Source organism: Meleagris gallopavo, chromosome Z, assembly GCF_905368555.1.
Source record: "Meleagris gallopavo chromosome Z, MGAL_WU_HG_1.1, whole genome shotgun sequence".
Taxonomy (NCBI): domain Eukaryota; kingdom Metazoa; phylum Chordata; class Aves; order Galliformes; family Phasianidae; genus Meleagris; species Meleagris gallopavo.
The window spans coordinates 34,059,764-34,080,319 of record NC_139435.1 but is presented as its reverse complement, the minus strand read 5'-3'; the positions used below and the strand labels follow the sequence as shown (position 1 = coordinate 34,080,319).

Below are 20,556 nucleotides of genomic sequence, written 5' to 3'. Positions count from 1 at the left end.
GCTACAGTTTATTGGACCTTACTGTGTAAGGAAAATATTGGCATAAGAGGAAATCAATTAACAGCAGAAAAGTTTGTTTTAACTGCTCATCTTAAGACTTACTTTCTATGGAAGTTGAAAGAAAACTGCTTGGAGTTTTCTGCTTGATCTGCTCAGGTCTTTCTTTTCATGTTCCACTAAAGCATTATTTATTTGGAAAATGTTGCGACTGCAGAGCAAAGTAGCCTTCTGTCCATGCATTCTGTTGTAAACTCATTTGGGCTTGCATGTTGTAGAGTCTCTCAAACATGGTAACTTCATGTTGGGATTTACACTTTACTAAAGCACTGTGTGTTATATAGTCCATATGTATGTTGAGTGCTTTGCAATTTTTATATTGTTTGGCTTGCTGGCACCTGAAGCAAAGATCTGAAAGTATTGCTCTTTTCAGGAGTTCTGTTTTCTTCACAGGATGCCTTAAGCAGTAGCTAACAGTAAGTGTTTTAGGCAAAAAAAAAAAAGAAAAAAAGTTCATTATGATGTTATTTATTTTTTTTTTTTTTTTTTTCTTTTAAGTCTGAACAGCCCAGTCCTGCCAGTTCCAGCTCCAGTTCCAGTTCCAGTTTTACACCATCTCAAAACAGCAGACAACAAGGTACCCGGAAGGGAAAAAAAAAAAAAAAAAAAAAAAAGAACATGTGAAATCAATGAGCCAATAAAAACAGACTGATGGCATCTCATTGTCACTTTTCTACTGACTTTTATAGGCTGAATTGGCCACTGTTATTCTTTAGAGGTTTTTCCTCAAGTGTTTACAAATCTGATTGTAAGGGCAGAATAAAAGGGAAGATGTGTATCTCTCTGAGAAAAGGGCACAAAGAATGTTCTGAAGCACTAGGTATGTGCCAGTCAATTTTTATGCTAAACCCAAAAGAGTTTCTTTTCTTGAAGCTGTCTCTTGCAGGATTATGTCGTATGGCACTTATGTGCCATCCAGAGCCCTGCTCAGGCTAACGTGGCTGCTTTGGAAAGTGCAAGGGTGTGTATATGTGGACCCCTTCAAAGAGTATGATATTCCTGTTTTATAAGCAGGTTTTAGGAGCATACAGTGTTTCCTTTGAAAGTGTGATTGGGGAAGAATATGGTTATATTTTAAGTTGACGTTAAGTTTGCTTTTTGGCTTTCTGGCTAAAAATTACAGTTTACTCAGACCTCATTAAAGAAATGCAATCTTATTCTTAGTGAGCTTGCTGAAGGAATATTTCTGTGCATCAGCTGAGATTCATTATAGACGATGTATTAAACTACTTAGTTCTCACCTTGGCATTTTTCCCTGCTTTTGTAAGATTGTACAACTATACATTCTTAATCAGCTTTTGTTTAGTCCTTTAGATACAGAAGCATTAAAAAAACCAGCCTTTTGGCTAATTAAAATTGCATTTGTTTTATCTATTTATATTCCTCAGTGGTCAACTTGCTTTTAAGATTATGGAAATACATTAGTATCTCAGGCAGACAGTTTGTTTTTACAAAGGTTTACGTAGTATGATCTGTATCTATCTGTCCTGCTACTTTTCTGGAGGTGACTGGCACTGAATTTCTAATGTGTTTCTGGGGGCACTACTGCAGGTGAAAGAAAGCAAGAGCTGAAATGAACTGTGGCTGATGGCTGGCTTTAGGCTTTTTTTTTTTTTTTCTTATAAAGAATGCTAAAAAAAACCCTTTCTTGCTGAAACCCCATTTTTGCTCATGAAAACATCATTAGTGCTGTGAGCTGTCTATGACAATCCGGCAGGTTTTGATACCAGTGTTCCTGCTAGGAAACCTTATTTTGGGGAAAATCCTGTTCATGTTGTATTTTCTTCTGAGCAAACTATTCATCAGTTTCTCCTGGGTCATATATAAGGCAAATCACAGACTCATTTCTGTATTTCAGAAGAGTAGATGGGAGATTTTTCCTCTGATGGGAACTATTTTAAAGTACATGTATTACATACCTCTTTGATTCCTTGTCACAGTAAATAGCAATTATGCTTTCTTACTGGGAATTTCAGTTAACTAAAAACATCTGTTCCCCAGGTTGTGCATTTGTATAGCAAGGAATGAAGCACTAGGCATACTGTGGTATGTTTGCCCTGTATATGTTGTGCTCTTGTGGAAACTCATGCTTTATTCTCTAACTAAAATTTACAAAGCCTGTTAACTCTTTTTCCTTTCGGTTCAGAATCAACTGCTCACTCAATTGTCAGAACCACTACAAGATGGGCTTTTTTCACCACTTTTTGGGTAAACATTGGGCTAACTGAAGTTTTTTCAAGTTGTTTTGCCTACAGGGCTTACTTTGGGTTTTCTGTGTTTCCTTGCCAAGAATATTTTCTCTTGGATAGCTCTTAGTTTTCAGTTTCTTGTGAGCCACTCTGACCTTTTTGTAGAGAACAGCTTCTACAACTCTTAAAAACAAACAAACAAAACAAACAAACAAAAAAAAAAAAAAAAAACAAAGTTGTAAATTAAGTACTAGCAAGGAGCAAAGTACTAATGGCAACGTGACTACCAGTGCTAGAAACAGAAGACTTTAACACTTTACAGATTGCTAAGAAGGCTGACTGAAGTCAACCAGCTAGGTACGAAGTGTCTTGTTCAGAGTTGCAGACCTGATCCTCTGTTCAGTGAAAGCATATTTGAATGGCAGGTTGTTTATTGGCTAGGGATGTCAGTTGTGGCTGTTTGTCAGGAGTCTGCATTCATTTTTCTTCAAGACAGAAGAACAAGCCCGTTTCCAGCTTGAGATGGGACTGTCTGCCCCCGAAAGCAGCATAGAACAAGACAAAATGGCCCTCTGCTGCACTTGGAAAAAAGACAGGCAGGGATAATGAATTAGCTCAAACCTGGGAGGACAGGCTGTGTGGGAAACGTGTTGTATGTGTGCTGGTTTTCTTCTATTTAAAAATAAAATCAAGGACTGTTGTTTGGAATGTCTTCCAACTCACTGCCAGCCCAGCTACCAGTTTCTGTATTTTTGAGTTATGTGCTGGTCTTTAATGCAAGGTGAACTATTTTTGTGACACTAAATATTTTTACAAATTTGGGTTTTGGTTGATTATTTTAACTTCCATGTCATTGTCTTTCTTCTCTGCTCTTTCCTTAAAGAGCTTTTCTTTCATCCACATTTTTATCTAGTCTTTTCTGTATTTTTTTTTTTTTTTCCTCTTTGTGGAGAGGAGATGAATACATTCTCAAGAGTTGATTTTGGCCTATGGACTGAAGCAGGACTTCACTGCTGCCAGAACAGACAGAAGACTACTGTCTTCAGCAGAATTTCTACAGTAGTTATTAGTATCTCTTTGTGCAGTAAGGAAACTAGCCTTACTAGATTAGAGCTGACCTGTGGGAAATACCCATATGTTCTTCCCTTTTATCTCTTTCTAAAAGTGTATTCCTTCTTTGTATGTTTGCAGTTTAATGTTCCTTCCTTACCTTTCACCTCAATTCATTTAGCCCCCTATTCCTTATCTCTCATTTTTTTCATCCCAACAGCCGAACTTCTCAGTAGGAATGCTTTTGCAAAAAATGGAAATAGTCAGATTCTTCCTTCAGCCATGTGTTGACACTCTTGAGTGTGCCTTTTTCCCTCTGATTCAGAGGAAAATTGCTACTGCTCCAATTAAAATTGGAGAGAGCCTTTTTCCAAGGTGTCAAGTGATTAGATAATCAGTCTCCAACTTAGCATTTGCAAATATCTGAGCACTGTTTGTCTGATACTTACACAGAAACAGAAAACAAAGCACAACTCAGCTGCTTCTGCACATCAGCAATGGTTGTACAGACAAGAATTCTGTGTAACTTGCCTTCCCTTGTGATCTGTGTGATTGTCTGCTCCACCAGGACCAGGCCCAGCAGAACCATTTGTGCCTGCTGCCATCCCAGCCTCAAGGTGTGCAAACACGTAAAAGAAACCTTGCCGAAACTGCCTCAACTCACAAATGTTCTTGTGCAGACTTAGTTGTAAACCATACTCAGCAGTAGCTTTGAAGTCAGATATGCAAAACTGGTCAAAATTATTTGTACTTTGCCAGGCTTTGGGTAATCCACAAAGCTATTACTCCTGAGGAGGGAACATCTTTACTGTTAAGGGGTCAGGCAGAGAGATGTCTGTTCTTTTGGCTGTGACCAAAGATAATGCTCCTTGGCTCTGTTCCGCCATTAGCAAATACAGAGTGGAAAGATTCATCTCCCTTTGGAGAGCACTAGGGAGTTCATTCACATCAGTTCTTGTGTTTCTTGGGCTGGGGGAGTTACTGATTTTTTATTTTTTTTTTATTTTTATTTTTTTCATATGAACGTCAGCAAACTGCTTATTTCACCCGAAATTGAGCCTGAAATAAGGAGAGCTGCTAAATCTAAGTTTATCGAAAACAGAAGACAAAGTCTGCCTTCACAAGTACAAGTTACAGTCAGAATGATGTACTGGATTTTGCTTCTCAGTATGTGGATTAACCTAACAGATATACCACTACCAGTAGGTCTTTGTAGATCTGTACTGGCATGTAATACCCTTTGACAAAGAAAAAAAACCTAAAACTTAGCAATGAAAAATAATCTTGCTTCTAATAGTGTAGTAATAATAAATTTCTCCTAAACTAAAACATGCGTAGAGAATGCCTGTTTGCGACAGCATTTTATTTACTTAGTCTATGTTCCAGGGGACCAAACCTGCAAACACTTGAACACAAGTCACTTCATTGTCATGAGTAAGTCTCCTGAAGCTTCCTGTGTTGCTCATGTAAATAAATGATTCATAAATAAGCCCCCAGTGCATTACTTCATTTGTTTAATATTTGACTCTCCCCTCCCAATACAATGCTGGGAAGGTCACTTCTGTTATCTACAAATCTGGGTAGTCATACTGCAAAGTGAACTTCATTTGCCTGCTGTGTTTTTTTTTTTTTTTTGCTTTTTTTTATTTGTTTGTTTCTGTTGTTTCAGGTCCATTGAGGTCTATAATGAAAGATCTGCATTCGGATGATAATGAAGATGAATCAGAGGAACTGGATGACAATGATAATGATTCTGAGTTGGAACGACCTGTAAACACACGAGGAGGAAGCAGGAGTCGCAGGTGAGTGTCTTTTGATGGCAGATAGTTTGGTGGCTAAAACATTTTTCTTATTATTAGTGGAATGAAGTCTAATGTTCTCAAAGAGTGCTGAGTAGCAAATGGACGGTTTTGATTCTTATTTTTAAAGAAACAAACAAACAAAAAACTGTTAGAATCAGCCATTCCCAATACAAACTGTTTCTGTACAAATCCACATGGATATGATGAACCACATTCATCTGACTTGTTTCATGCCTTTGACTTCAGAGAGCAGTTGTAGTTATTCTCTGGTATAAGAGATAAAATTAAGTCATTTAATTGTTGAACGAGCCAGCCTGTATGTAATGTCACATTGTCACGAGCCCTCTGCTTACCAGCTTTAGGTTGTTAAATTGGATCAGAATCAATGAAATTGAATTCCGAGCAATTTCTGCACTGCATATCATAAATAATAAGTAAAAGTGCAGACAGACGGTAAAGCAATTGTCAGTCACAGAATTTATTTCTTAAAAAAGGGATCTGTTTCCTAGCTATAATTTCATGAGGGCATTTCAAAAGTCAGCTATTTTTCAAGCAACTGAAAGCTCTTTCTGCTGAATCCCAGACTCTCTCAAGCTTTTTCATAGTGTATACTTGATCTTCTCCAAAACATTTTGCTTGTTCTACCATTTGTGGGTGCATAGCACCTGAGCAACTCCGTCAGCAACTGGTCTAAATGGGAAGGTAATAGGCAAGTATTAGTGAAGATTAACTGCTTCTCTGGAACACTTTAGCAGCTGAAATCACAGGGAAAAAAAAGGCAAAAAGCCTAGCAGTTTGAGAGTTCATGTCAGGTCATGTTCTAGAAAGGATTCTTAGGCTCAGCTTAATCTCAGTGTAGAGATTTTATTCCTATTTTTAACAAAAGTCAGAAAAACACAGCCTTGAGTTCTTTTTATCCTCAATAACCATATTTTTTTCTTCCAATTAGCAAATATTTCCTGTTGTTCCTCAGTAAATGAAGGGTAAGACTGACTAGAATAGAGCTTTTTTACATGGCCTCTACATATCCTGAGATACCAAGTTTTTAAAGTTTAGTCAGGAAAGATAATGTTATTTATATCAAGAAACAAAGAACTGTTAATTGAAGCAATTTTCCAAACAAAAGTACAGCTTTTAGAAAGTTTTTACAAGAGTAGAAAAATATCTCTGAAAAACATCATCTCTCTTATATGTGTCAGAGATACAGATTCACTCCACTTATGATAGAAACAGCATAAATATTTCAAAAATATTTAATTCTTTCCCTAGATGTTAACTGTTGTTAGCTGGACAGTGACATCTCAGCCCAGTGAAACGGATGCCATGCTACACTGGACATTTTCCAGAATGCTGCCTTACTTGGATGCCGCTGTGCTACTGAGCAGCACTTTTCAATTTACTTTGAATAATAACTTCCTTAGTAAAGGGTTTATTCTTGGCCTCCTCCCTCAAATATAAGCTTGGTTCACTCCTATAAGCAGCCCTTTGACTCGCAGTGTAATCTCTCGCCTCTGTTTTTCCATAGGGTTAGTCTGAGTGATGGAAGTGACAGTGACAGCAATTCAGCTTCCTCACCACTACATCATGAACCAGCACCACCTTTATTAAAAGCTAACAGCAACCAGGTAAAGTCAGAATTCATAAATGCAAGCCTCACATGGAGCATGCCTTGCACCTAGAAATTCATATAATGTTTTGATTACTTAAATGAAGTCACTTAATCTGTAAATTGACAAAACCATTTTTTTCAGGAGATGGAGAAATATTTGGTTTAGAAAATACTGTAAGAGCCAATTATCATTTTTATCTCTGTTATAAGGAATGTGTTCATTGCATATGTATTAACTTCATAAGGTAAACAGTCTAAACTGGCTTTACAACATCAATTGTACAGTTCATACTATTTTTGGTTTATTTTAGCATTAGACCCAGTTGAAATTGATAGGATTAATCTCACGAGTTTGTGTTCCGCTTTTCCCCTCTCCCTCACCAGTTTCTGACTTGAAGATGGAGTATTTTTTTTCCTTTACTACAAGGTACAGTAGTCTTTACTTCACAGAAAGAGTACTCAATCCATTTCAATAAAAGTTGACATTATTCATGTCACTTAAAGTCAAATATATGTTGAAGGGGAAAAAAACCTATGGAGTAGGGTTTGTATTTAGCAGAGGACGGAGGATCCTTGACCAAAAAGCATTCTTATTATCAACCACAAATTCTATAGGTTTTTTCTAAGATCATGTGTATCTAAGTCTCAATTTTTTTTTGTTTAATGAAGATGTATACTTCTAAAGAAGTGATATAAATGTTAAGTCCATAAATGTAAGTCCTAATATGCAACATCTCACTCAGTCACGTATTTCATGTTCCTTTCCTTTTTGTTGTACTAACAATATGTTTACTTGGCTATCTAGATGATCTAAACCAGTAGCAGTGAGCTAGCTAAAATGGAATGTCTGATTTCCTTGCATTTTTATAAGTCAGCTGAGAATGTGAAATTCATGCAAGTATTAGGACATTCTTTAGCAGGGTCTGTGGTGATAAGGGGAGATTATTTCCAATGTAAAGAGGGTAGATGTAGGTTGGATATAAGGAAAAAGTATTTTAAAGTGAGGGTAGTGAGGCACTGGAACAGATTGCCTAAAGATGTAGTGGATTCCCCATCCCTGGAGACATTCAAGGTCAGGCTGTACCAAGCTCTAGGCAACCTGATCGAGCTGTGGATGTCCCTGTTCATTGCAGGGCAGTTGAACTAGAGGATTTTTAAAGATCCCTTCCAACTCTGAGGATTCTGTGATTCTATTACAAGAGTTCAAATTGTGTGGGCCATAGTTGCAATTGAAAAATCTCTGCTTTTTTTGCAAGCTTTGTTTCCATTGTTGTATTTACTTAGTTTTGTATTGGGTTGTGACTGCTCAGGAGGTTTTGGAGAAAATGCTGCTATTAATGTTGGTTTTATTTACAAGAAAATGTGAAACAAAATCTCCATCTTTGATCATATATTTTTCTTTATTGTTTTACAGAATTGTAGGTTAAGAATGACGTGCTGTCTCAGTAACTCTGCCTTTACCTTCAGAAAATGTTTTGTATACATAGAAATTAAACTGCAGTTTTATTTCCTCAAATTATTCCTCACTTGAGTCCTAAAATTTTCATGTAAGGGAAGATGTTCTGTTGCTTGTTGTCGAAGCATTCTTTATTTATATATGTGGCAATAACTGGCTCTGTTTCACATTGAAAGAAAAGTACATATATTTGCAAGGCAGACTACTTTCTAGTGTTCTTACTTTTAGTTAAAACTCTTGCAGTCATTTCAAAGATTGTTTTAGAATCTGAAGAAAAGAGCCTTGCATGAAAAATCATGGAAAATATACTGGTATGTGTCACTTCAAAGGTGCTAGAGGGTCCTGTAGCATAATTTTGTACCTGCAAAATCAGACCTTTTCCTACCAACTATGGAAAAAATGTGAAAAGAAATATTGAGAAGGGTTTAAATAACATGAAATTAATTACTTTTAAGATCAATAATATCAGTATAACTTCAATCCAGCAACTTGGGATTTTCAGCTTTTTTTCTGGAAGAAAGAAAAAAAATGCAGGTTGTTTGAATAAGTGAAAAGTAATGAAAAGGATGGTTTTGAGTTTAGACTGTTTTTTTTTCCAGCTGCTTTATTCTTTCCGTGTTATTAACAGCGAATTTTTTGTATGTAATTGTGTCCAATTTTGCATTTATTTTTTTAATGGATTTTCTTTTTTTTTCCAGATTTTAGAAGTGAAAAGTCCAGTAAAGCAAAACAAATCTGATAAACAAATAAAGAATGGTGATTGTGATAAGGTAAATGCCAATGAAAAAACAGTAAATTATTCAATATTTACGTATTTACTAAAAACAAAATACTTCTTGTTGGAGTGAAAGGCTGTCATTGCAACATCTTTGCTTTGTGTTCCTTAAAGTGGAGATTCTCTTCTTTTTTTCTGTAGTTCTTTCTTATGTGCTATTTTGAAAATGCTTTCCTTCTCCTCAAAACATATAGTGATTCAGCAAATACGATCAGATGAGAATCTGCCATACACTATTTATTTTGTCTGTTCTGCATGAATTCGCATTGTGCTTTTCAGATGAAATGATGGTTTTTGAACAGGAAACTTTACGCTAGTATTTTTAGTCAATAAACAACTGAAATAAACATTTTACTGAATCATTTTATGGTAGTGTGCATTAGGGAATGGCAATGTGTATTAAGGCATTAACCAAGATGATGTGAAGCAACAGTTACAGTTTACCACTTAGAAAGGTGGTTTTGTTTAAAATCATGTCACTGGCATGGCTAAGAGTTCTCAATCCTTTTGAGAGAGTACATTGTTATTTCCCAGTGTGGACAAGTTCCTCTTAAATTTTGCATAACATTGTATTTTCTTTGCGCTAATATGATGTAGGAATCCAATGCTGCAGTATCTGTTACTGGATTTTCAGCATTATGATCCATGCACTTCTTTAATTTCTTAAACAGGATGCCATATTTCTCTGGGCTTAAAAGCAAACATGGTGTTTCATGTCTCAGATTGAAGGAGACAGTTGATACTTGGCTGGACAGATGGGACATATGCAATGCCCCAGGAATTAAGGAAGTGAAAGTTGCTAGTGGATTAATTTTTCTTTATCTTTCTCCTCTTATGTCTCTCTGTTGATGCAGAAAATTCATTATTCAGCTTTAGAGGAAGAGAGGAAATCAGTTGTGAGACTTACATCTTGTGTCTTATCTGAAAAGCTGGGAGATGTTTTTTAAATATGCTGCTTGGGCAGCTCAAGTCTATTACATACTGTTTGCCATAGCTGAGATGGAAATATTTTCTTCTCAAGTAAAGGGCCACCTAGCTTTCAAAAGGAAGAGGTGGCTCTCCCATTAAAATTTAAGTACCTTAAAATTTTCAGTGTCATAAAGTATCTAAGGAAATCCACAAAAATTTATATGTGGGTTGTATGAAACTTAAGAAAACTAGCCTGCTTAGTAATAAAATCTAGCTTAAGGAAGGTGTACAATAAAATTTCCTTTTGTATATGAATTTCTTGAAATACATGGCTATGATTTCATTAACAAGTTGTTTATGGGGGGTTTGTTTCTAGGCATATCTCGATGAACTAGTAGAGCTCCACAGAAGATTAATGACATTGAGAGAGAGACATGTACTGCAGCAGGTGAGGAACACTCTCATGAAAAGTCACAGCATGCTCACTGAAGCTGTGAAGTCACTTTTTTTTTTCCCTTTGTCTAAATCTCTATCGTAAGATTTGATAGCCTTAAAGTCTGTGTAATCTATTTCCTGCCCATTACACTTTCAGTATAGCTTAGAGTTTTTTTAGACATTATTTAAATTGTGTTGCCACACTAAATGGTAAGATTAAAAGTTAAGCAAACAAAAGCCTATTTGAGATTTTTTTAACCAATTTGTATTTATATTTTTCAATGTATTGTGCCAATAATAATGAAAACAAGATAGGTGAATAGATTCATCTGTGCACCATGCTTCATGAAGATACTGTTGCTTTTTGCTGAAAAGGACAGGCATTTTTTCAAATACACTTTTAAAGATGTGCATTTTGGCAAACAAAACATGGAATTTAATGCCAATCTCAATATAGAAAAAAAAATGTTTGAGTCTTCTGAAGTCTTGGAAGTAGTAAAAAAAAAAAAGTATGAACTAAGAAGGCTTGAAATATATTTACAAATTACACAATAGTAAGAACTTTTATTCTTTTTTTGGGTGGCATTGTTAGACACCATTGGATTGTGATGAAGCAATAAAGGCGTAGTAGCAAAACAGATGTAATTGTAGCACAGATGGTTATATTATATTTCTCACACTTAAATGCCTCTTGTGGACATGTTATAAATATGGATATTTTTACCACTTCTAAATGATTGCAATCACTCATCAAATTTCTCAACACTTGGATAAGAGTGTAAAAAAAAAAAAAAAAAAAAAAGAAGAAGAAAGAAAAGAAAAAAATCTTTTAGTAAGCTGGCTTTGTTTGCAAAGATCAGGAAAAAAATTGAGGTCAGTTGAAAGGAAGATCATGATTAAGAATATTCTTAGTTAAAGAAAAATGCTGATGGTTATGCCAGGTTTCATGTTTTATGATACACAATCATGTGTCCTTTGGCCTGTATTTGGTACCCTTCATATTTAGTGTACTGTTGTTTCCCAGTTTCACTTTGTCTTCAGTACAAACCAGTACATTCTTAACATCAAAGCATCAAATTGTTAGCTGTAGGAGTTTTAAGCATGTTTAAATGCAAACAGTGTTGGCATTGAAGTGGAATGGCAGCAGCCATCTTAAGTGATGTTTGTAGTACTTTCAGTTTGTTGGAGCAGGTGAAAACCTCTTTCACATGTCAAAGTCTTACCTGCAGATTTTTAAGGAATTTTTACAGAACTGTATGATGAGAATAATGAAGATGTCAATCAGGATTGTAAGGAATTGTAATGTCAAAGAACTCAAAGTTCTACTTGAACTGCTGAGGGATGTGGAAAGGAATGGAAAATTTTTTGCTATCTGAATTGTTAACAAGTCTATAGATAGTGACAGCAAATAGGGATGTGGCTCGGCTGGAAATGACAGAAATGCATCTTTTTGAGAATATGGCTTTTCCTCAAGAGAGATATTTCTCTTTGAGTTGCTTTGTTAAAGAAAGCTAAAATTAATACACCAAAAGAAAGAGAAGAAAAGTGTGGTGTTAAGCTGGAAGTGCCTAAATAAGAACTAAGTAATTGTGATATCATGTGATTCTTTAAGGTACATAATAAATGTCTAACAGGGAGAAGGTGGATGAGAAAGAACATTTGACCAAGAAATGAGCTCTGTGAGAACCTCCTGAGCAATTTGATCCAGATATTGGACCATAACTAGACGGAAATTGGTTTGAAATTACCTTTTAAAAAGCACTCTCTCCAGCGTCTTTCACAGTGATAAGGCATTTTACTTTCCCTTCATCATTTGCCATGAAAAAGTAGGGATGATTGAGTCCGAAATCAGATGTTAATGCTGCATGCCCCATATATTCTAATTTAGCTTTCTGAAGCTGGGCTCCTAAATCAGCGTTTGCTGAACAGATGGTCTTATTGTGACTCGTGAAAGAAAACAAGATTTCTGGTAGGCTTTGCCTTTTATTTTGATGCATCAGAAGGTATGTCTTCATCTGGTGAAAATTCTCCTTAAAGCCACTGTACGAGACAGTACAGGCGTAAGGAAGAAGTTGGGAGTATGCAGCTCTGCTTAAAATTACATTGTTCATGTCTACAAGATGCTTAACTTCAGATGGCAGCTATCTTCTGAGAATTTTCTGCAAGGGGTAGCTTGCAGGTCTGGAAACTATCAAATGGCTTAAAACCTCCATAAATTGAAAAATGACTATGTCATTAATTGCACTTCGGCTTCCTTAAACACACACACTCATTTGCTTGTTTAAAGGCCGATAAATAGTTGCGCTATGATGGATAATGATCCAACTGAGCTGGAGAAACATTATGTAAACAGAGATGTACATTACAGCAGAATAGCAAAGATTACTACACCGGGACCAAATGAAGTATTTTTGTATTTTGCTGCCTGAGCTCTCTGAATATAACATTTTAATGCTGTGTTTTTAAAATTGCAACTGTCAGACTTCTTGGCAACTAATCTCAACCTTTTGTTCTTTTTCAAATATTTCTGAATAGCACAGAGATGCAAATGCTAATACTGTAACTCATGAATTCCTCATTCATGGACACACGGGCAGATGTTTTTCATTGAGCTGTCTGGGTTTATCTTGATATATTTTTATACATCCATTAAAGCTTTTGGGTTCATTTCAGTTGTCTTTACTGTGGTTTCAGTGTGGTGCCCTGACACAGTGGCTATATTTTGTGAGGGCAGGATGAGGAATATATTAAAAATGTTTATATTTCCTTTGGTTTAGGGCTTAAAAGCCCAAAGTAGAACCTAATCAATAAAAAGTGCTTATCGGGTTTGTTTGTTTGTTTTTTAAATATGCAGTGCTGCTTAAAAATACATGTGGTAACACTTCAGTGTAATCTTTGTTCTTAAAATCAGAAATATTGCTGTGGGGATTTTGGGAGGTGTTGTTCTTCCACAGTAATACAAGAAAGTAAGAAAGTATAGGCAGAACTGTTTAGCATTGTTCTCTTGGCCACAGCTTCTGTAAAGTTTTGCAGCTAGTTATTTATCATACAGTGGATATTTGGGGACCAAGTCTATAATTAGATTCCTACTTTACAAAGTAGGATTCACTCTTAAATGAGGCTTCAGAGAGTGCCTTAAGACAAGAATGACACATATGAAAGTTTCCCACTGTTAACAATCAGTTGTATTCCATTTGAATTTTTCTCTCCTGTTGGTTGTAGGACAGTAGGAGATGGAGAAGTGTTACAAGAACCAATGAATCAATAAGTGGACAAATGAAATATGCAAGTTTAAATTAAAAATTCTCATATGGGGAAAAAACAAACAAAAAAAAAAACAAGTGGTACAGATTTAAATGAAGTGCTAATAAGGGAAGGTTTGTTTCTTTGTACTTTCAGAGTTTTGTACATCTGCAAAGGAAATTAGACATTAAGTTTGCTTTTTTTTTTTTCGTTTTTTTTCTCCCAGTCTGTGGAAAGTAGAAAGCAATGATTGGAAAGGGATTTTTACTGTAACAGGCATGTTTTCTCATTTCCAATCTATTTAATCCACACTGGGCTGTATCATTCCATATCTGACAGTATACATTAAGTTATTTCATTTATCACCAACAATCTTCTCTTCTTGTGGTCTGAACAGAAAAAAAAAAAAAAAAAAACAACAACCAAAAAGCTCATTACATAATGAAATGGAGAGGGAGAAATTATAACACAGTTCCAACATTTAGTTCTTTTCTAAGGTGGTATATTCCTTCCAGATTTATTATTTTAAGGTATATTCTGTTAGCCATGAGTTAATAGGTATCTCATTCAGCAATAGAAAAACTCCTCATCAGAGTAATAAAGCAAAGAATATTTAGCAACAGCATTTCAGTAGAGGACTATCTGGAAACCCTAAAACAATGTGGGTTTCAAATGGAAGGGCAGAAATACTGATACTAGCTTGAGCACAGAAGAAGTGGCTGGGAGGGTGAAGCAGAAGAGCAATATTCTGTCAGTCCATTACAAAGAGACTCTTTTCAGGATGGTGTACCTTTTCACGTGCTCACTTGGAATATATGTCTACTGGAATGTAGAAATGCATAAGAGATCAATAACTATAGCATGGGCACCATGTTAGCCCAGTCTGATTAATTATACTTCAGCTTTCCAGGATGCTGAGTGTATGTTTAGGTGGGTGAAAATCCTGGCGTATAATATACATGGAATTACTTGTTACAGGAAATTTGGTGTTGAAAATGAGCACTTTAAAAATACACACTACAATTAACAGACTACAAACTGTTGAAAGTGTAGAAACACAACTAGGATATTAATGTTGGTTTCACAGAATTACAGGCTGGCTGAGTTTGGAAGAAACCTCTGGAGATCTTCTTGTCCTAATCTACTGTTTTAGTAGAGCAAACCAGAGCAGATTGTCCAGGCCCATGTCCAGGTGGCTTTTGAAGATCTCTGAAGAGAGAGATTTCACAAACTCTGGGCAAGCTGTGCCAGTGTTCTGTCACTATCAGAAGAAAAAAAAAAACATTTCCTAGTGTTTGTACAGAAACCACTTTGTTCTAGTTTGTGCCCGTTGTCTCTTGTTCCATCACTGGGCACCACAGAAGAGAACTGGATTCATCCTTTTTTGCACCCTTCCTTCAGGTACTTACATACGAAAAACATCGCCAAGAGCCTTTGCTCCTCCAGATTGAACAAATCCTCTCTCAGCCTTTCATCATAGATGAAGTGCATCAGTTCTTGATCTTCTCAAAGACTCCTAACAGCTTTTCTGTTTCTTCTTTGAATGAAAACTGTGATCATAGATTAAGTAGTCACCATAGATTTTAAACCATTAGTATTACTCCTTCATGGTCATCTGTTTCTACAAAAAAATTAAGTGCGTTATTTGAGGAAAATAATACTATTACACAAGCTAACCATAGATGTGAGAGCTCTTGAGTACTTTGTTGTTTAATTTAGACTAGCTTCTGTAAGGATTTGTTTATTTTTCTTCCTTGTGGAAAGGTTTATGCCAGTTATTTTCTAAAGTAACTTGTTTGGCAGCTAAGCACAAAGTATGTATTCCATAGAGATCTGCCTAGTTTGTTTGTTGTTATGGTGATTGTTCTTTGCAGTTGTATGGTTACAGATGAAGGTTTTTTTTTTTTGTTTTTGTTTTATTTTTAATTTAGGGGGCTTTTTTGTTTATTATTCATAGTAAAGACTGACCTTCAAAATATGAAAATGTTAATGTTCTTAAAAAAAAAAAAAAACACCAAAAACTATAGTCTGCAGTATGGTTCTGTGTCAGATAGTGATAAGGATAATGGTTTAATATGCGTGTATTAGTGAAGTGGGTTTATTTTATGCCATCCGTATGATACTTACGGGTCTGTTAATACACTCAGTGGAAGTATGATACTACTGAAATTTTCAGCTGCTGCTTTTCTTTCCTTTCAGATAGTAAATCTCATAGAAGAAACTGGACACTTTCATATCACAAATACAACCTTTGACTTTGATCTTTGCTCTCTGGACAAAACCACAGTCCGGAAACTACAGAGTTATCTGGAAACATCTGGAACCTCCTGAGGATTCCGCATCTGGATGCATCAAAAACTGTTCTCTAAATGAAACATTCAGAATGATGCAACCAAAATGGTGGAGAAACAAAACAACCTCGTTCAGTTTTATTTTTCATTAAAGCCAGTCATCATCTCTTGATAAAGAAGAGGAAAAGTGACAAGACTCAGAGGACTGCTCTTCTCAACAATAAAATGCTCTGGAAGAGTTTACCTGGATAGCCTTGAAAATCAAATACAAAAACAAACAGAAAACTTGGTCTTAATGAATGTGTATGGTATCATGTATCTCTTTGTGGTGTTCCAGTCCACAAGATGAATGCATGTTCAACACACTGCCTTATTGCATAACTGATCTATTTATTACTGCATACACATATTTCAAAGTCAGTGAGTCACTGAATGACACTACCAGATGTTGCAAGTAGTGGTATTCCATGTATGCTTTTTTGATTCAGTCTCATCAAAAACCTAGTAATCTTATTCATGTTGAAATCCCACTTCTTGCTAACTTTCTCTAGACAATGAAAACACTGCAGTCTTGTTTTTATTTCTGCACTTCCAGGAATCAAGATACAAAGGGAGGGACCAAATGATGGTCCTACGTTTTGCCTCCAGTCTGCCAAAGTTGGACCATGGCAGGTTGGACTGCAGATCCTTGGCTCTATCCATTTATTGATATTGGTCATGGTAGAAAATGCACCAAATAGGATCATATGACTTCCTGTCTAGCCTTAGTGAATAAACCATTAGGATTTCTAACAAAAAAAAATGTTATGTATACTGTCCTGAATCCAGAATTTTTTGCAGTCTGCATTTTTGTCTGTTTTAATGTTATAAAATTAAATATATATGAGTGAAGGTGTTCTGCAGGATCATCATAAAAGAAGAAATACTGATCCTGTCTTCTAAGAAAATGTTGTAGAAAATTCTTAATTTGGAGCTATTTATTACTATGAGTTTCTGCACTCCTTTGCTTCTTACCATAAAACTATTGACATAACATTTTTTGTTTGTTCATGTAGTAAATGGTCTTCTTAACCTGTTTGGGGATTTTGTTTTTGTTGTTTGTGGTTTTTTTGTTGTGTTGTTGATGTTTTCTTTTTTTTTTTTTTTTTTTTTTTACAACTGCTAAATTAAAAACCTTTATTTGAAAATAAAAAATTGGTTGTTACACAGTTACATGTTGGGATAAATATATATATCATATATATGTGTGTATATGTACACATGTTCACACATATATAAATATATACACACACTTGTCTTTCACCCTTCCCAGATTCAGTAACAAGCTTGTGCTTCCAGAAGGATTTCTTGCCTATAAAAATGAGTTTTCTTTCATGCTGTATTTTGTTCTTTAAAATGGGAATCCTTGTTCACGCATGATAAATTAGAGGAAGTGTTTCATAACAAAGTTTGGCGCTGTCACATTGCTGATGGTTTCCTGATGAAATCATTACCTTTCTAATGACTGAACACTAATTGCTAAAACAAAACCCCTACTAGAAAGAGAAAAGAAGAAAAAAATACATACTTCTGGATGCAAAAGTTTTTTCAGATTTACCAGCCTTAAGAAATGTATCTTATTTCTGGACAGGCCAGTATATGTCATGTATATGCTTTTATGCCACATGTGCTCTATGTATAGTGTTGAACAGTAGCATCTGTATGATTTATTGTTTCATGCGCACTGTTTGTGTAGCACTGTAAAACTAAATTCCTATTGGGGTTATTTCTTATTCAAATAGTAGATCTTAATACTGTTTCTTTAAGTCCAAAGAAAATTTTACACTTTACTGTTTTTGAGAGGGTGAGCTGGGTATTGGGCTGGGGGCTATTTTCGTATTTAAAACGTTGTTTGACCACACTCTGCAGGAAGTTCTTCTCAGGCTTCCAAAGAACAAGTGTACTTTTTCAGTAATGTTATGACTCTTATTGACGATTGGCATGAAGCATACTTGAAGCATTATGTTGTTCTTTTAAGTCCATGTCTTAATGTGCAATTGTTGGAGGGAAATGGGGATCATTTTAAAGTTACTTCTAGCATAAGGCAGGTGATAGTTGGGAGGAGGAAGGGGTGCATGTGAGGGGGATTAACTTCAATTTTTATTAATATTTTATATGAAAATGTTTGGAAATCTAAAAACAACCTTAACTTTTGGTCTACTAGTGGTTGTTCAACATCCTGTCTCTTAGTTATACCATATACATGTGGAATTTTCTCCATTTTGACTTTCCCAAGTTTCATGTTTACAACTCCTTCAGTCTTAGGGGAGTGGGAAGGATTCTATGGTACTGCTAGTGTAAGAATATTGAAAACTGTTTTGTTAGAAATGGTAAAATATATCTTTTAACCCTTAAAATATTGGATAAGCTTTAATGTTCATTGGCAAGGGTAGAAGAAAACAGCAAGTAGGAAAACAGGTATAAACAGCAATTGTAGTATCGTTACTGCTGAATTTAATGCAAATCATGGAGCATCCATAAACTCTTAATTTTGTTAATTCAATGAGGTTGGGAGAGGGGAAAAAAATATAGACTGAAGAGTTGTGTGTGTGTGCATGTTGAGTTTTCCACAAAATTCTGATAGATAAGAGTTACCAAATGTTGATCTGAAAAATACGTTAGCTATTTTCGTCTAATTTTGTATACAGAAACAAAATAAATTCTTGTTCAATTAATTTCAAACAGTCATATTTCTCTTAAAGAAATTGTTGTAAGGCACCCTACCAACATAAAAACACTGTTTGGGAATGGTTAAAATGTTTTAGCAATAAATGTTTTGGAGTTGTACATAACATTAAGCTGTTTAAACAAAGCTGTCTGGGAGAATTTGGATTAATTCACTGAAGTAACTGGACAGAGGGCTATCAGTGAGTTGCAAATTTCAGAGCCAGTGAGTCACTAGAATGTTTTATCCAGCTGGTAAGGCCAATTTTCTTTCTTGCCACTAAATCTTCACATCCAGATGAGTAGGCAAGTTTTAGTATCTTTCTAGGTGTCTGGGTTCATTGAAAGGCCTTACGTGATATTCAATGTCTAAATTTGAAAGGCATCATAATTCACAGTAAAGAAAGCAAGAGTGTACTCTTATCAGAGTCTTTCAAGATAAAATAAAACCTGTGCTTCCTCTGCCAGAACATTTGGATTGTAAGAAGCGGTCAATCATTTCTCTTGGTGAATTTATTGTTTTCGTTGGTTTGGTTCATTAGGTTAAGTCTATTCTTTTAATTTTCGACGCAGTATACGTACAGTACAGTGCATTTGGAGAGCCTTAGTTTATTTCTATTAATGTTTGTTTTAGTTTGGGGGAAGGAAAATGGCAAGTTCTTGGGTTTTGCCTCATCCATTGTCCCTTTTTCCCTTTCTTACAGTGAAATAAAGTATGTCCACAATCTGTTTCAGGTCCCTAGAAGTATGATTCTAATTTCTTAAACATTGTGTTACTGTTTTGGGGTCTCCTGAGCAAACCACTGATTTCAAGTCCCATTAGTCTGCAAAATGAATGGGAAAATTGTAGACAAGACTGAATAGAAAACTGCCCTGTTCAGTGGTCATATGCATTATCTTGAGTAATATATTTGATTTGCTTTCTGCTGTCTTTGATCATACATTTCATCTTCTGTGTTTTATGTCTTGCTGTTTAATGCCAAGCCCTCTATCTTTAGGCAGATTCTTGCTTCTGTCCATAAGAGCTTTTATTTCTGTGTTTGCTAATTGGTCTGTTAATTTCCATGATTCAGTGCTAAGCTGGAGTGTATTTTGAACTGCTGTTATTTTCTCAGTGCTGTTCTCTGTGCTTTGTAGTGAAGGTGGCATTGAGAAAGTGGTTTTAAATTGGAAAGACAAAAACACTACTCTCTATGGTTTAAATATATATTTTGGCAGTTGTAGTACATTGCACTGACATTGGGGCTTATTAGTGAAAATTCTGTCAGACCTTCATCCATAGCAGAAGCTAGCAAGAACTGCAAAAATAAGCAGTGTAAAACATGTTCCTAAGTTCAGCTAGTGCACGTGTTTGCCTTTTTTTTTGCTTGTGTTTTGCTTGTGTTTTAGTTTTGTTGTTTGTGTCTCAGTTTGCTTAACTGCTAAGCAGTATACAGCTGTATATAGTGTGCTAGGAGCTCTTCTGTATACTGTATTCTGTACTGTTGGGCATGAAAGGCTACAAACATGATGATGGGGAGGGACTACTACTCATATTTCTGCAGTGCTTTTGTGGGTTTTGGGAGTTAATCAGTGCATTAACACAGCTAAAACAATGGCATTTACAAGGCAGCTCTGTGTGAGTGAGCAGATAAATTAACATCAAAGCACAATCATATAAGGGCCTTACATTTACTTGAGCAGCAGAAATGCCACTGTGACTAGACAGGAAGAAGAAATATTACCAGAGTGAGAACAATACCCTTTCAAGAAGGAAGAAAAGGAAGGGGAAAAAAAAAAAGGAGAAAGGAGGGGAGTAATGTTAAAGGCATCTCTTAGTAATTGAAAGTGGTTCTTATGTTAACAAAGAGAATACAGTTTGCTGGTTGATGGTTCTATCTGCTGTAAGATACCACGATGACAAAGCTTGCAAAATGGCAGCTTCTTCAGTTCACAGCTGTACTAATTGTGTTGTTGCTGTCTTGATGAGATGTATTGCAGTATAGTACAATATTCTGAGTTACCTTATGATTTGAAAGGGTCTGTTTCACATTTGTA

At 35.6% G+C, this 20,556-nt stretch overlaps 1 protein-coding gene across 2 annotated transcripts in view; it reads left to right on the top strand.

Moving 5' to 3' along the window:
* Positions 1-19,248, top strand: part of MLLT3 (MLLT3 super elongation complex subunit) — a 109,687-nt gene extending 90,439 nt beyond the window's left edge. For both annotated transcript variants that reach the window (XM_085212951.1, XM_085212950.1), the window contains 6 exons: positions 556-634; positions 4,966-5,098; positions 6,624-6,723; positions 8,862-8,933; positions 10,224-10,295; positions 15,725-19,248. In XM_085212951.1, the coding sequence (XP_085069077.1) occupies positions 556-634; positions 4,966-5,098; positions 6,624-6,723; positions 8,862-8,933; positions 10,224-10,295; positions 15,725-15,856 (588 nt within the window). In that variant the 3' untranslated portion in view covers positions 15,857-19,248. The remainder of the gene's footprint in view (positions 1-555; positions 635-4,965; positions 5,099-6,623; positions 6,724-8,861; positions 8,934-10,223; positions 10,296-15,724) is intronic.
* The last annotated feature ends 1,308 nt before the right edge of the window (positions 19,249-20,556 follow it).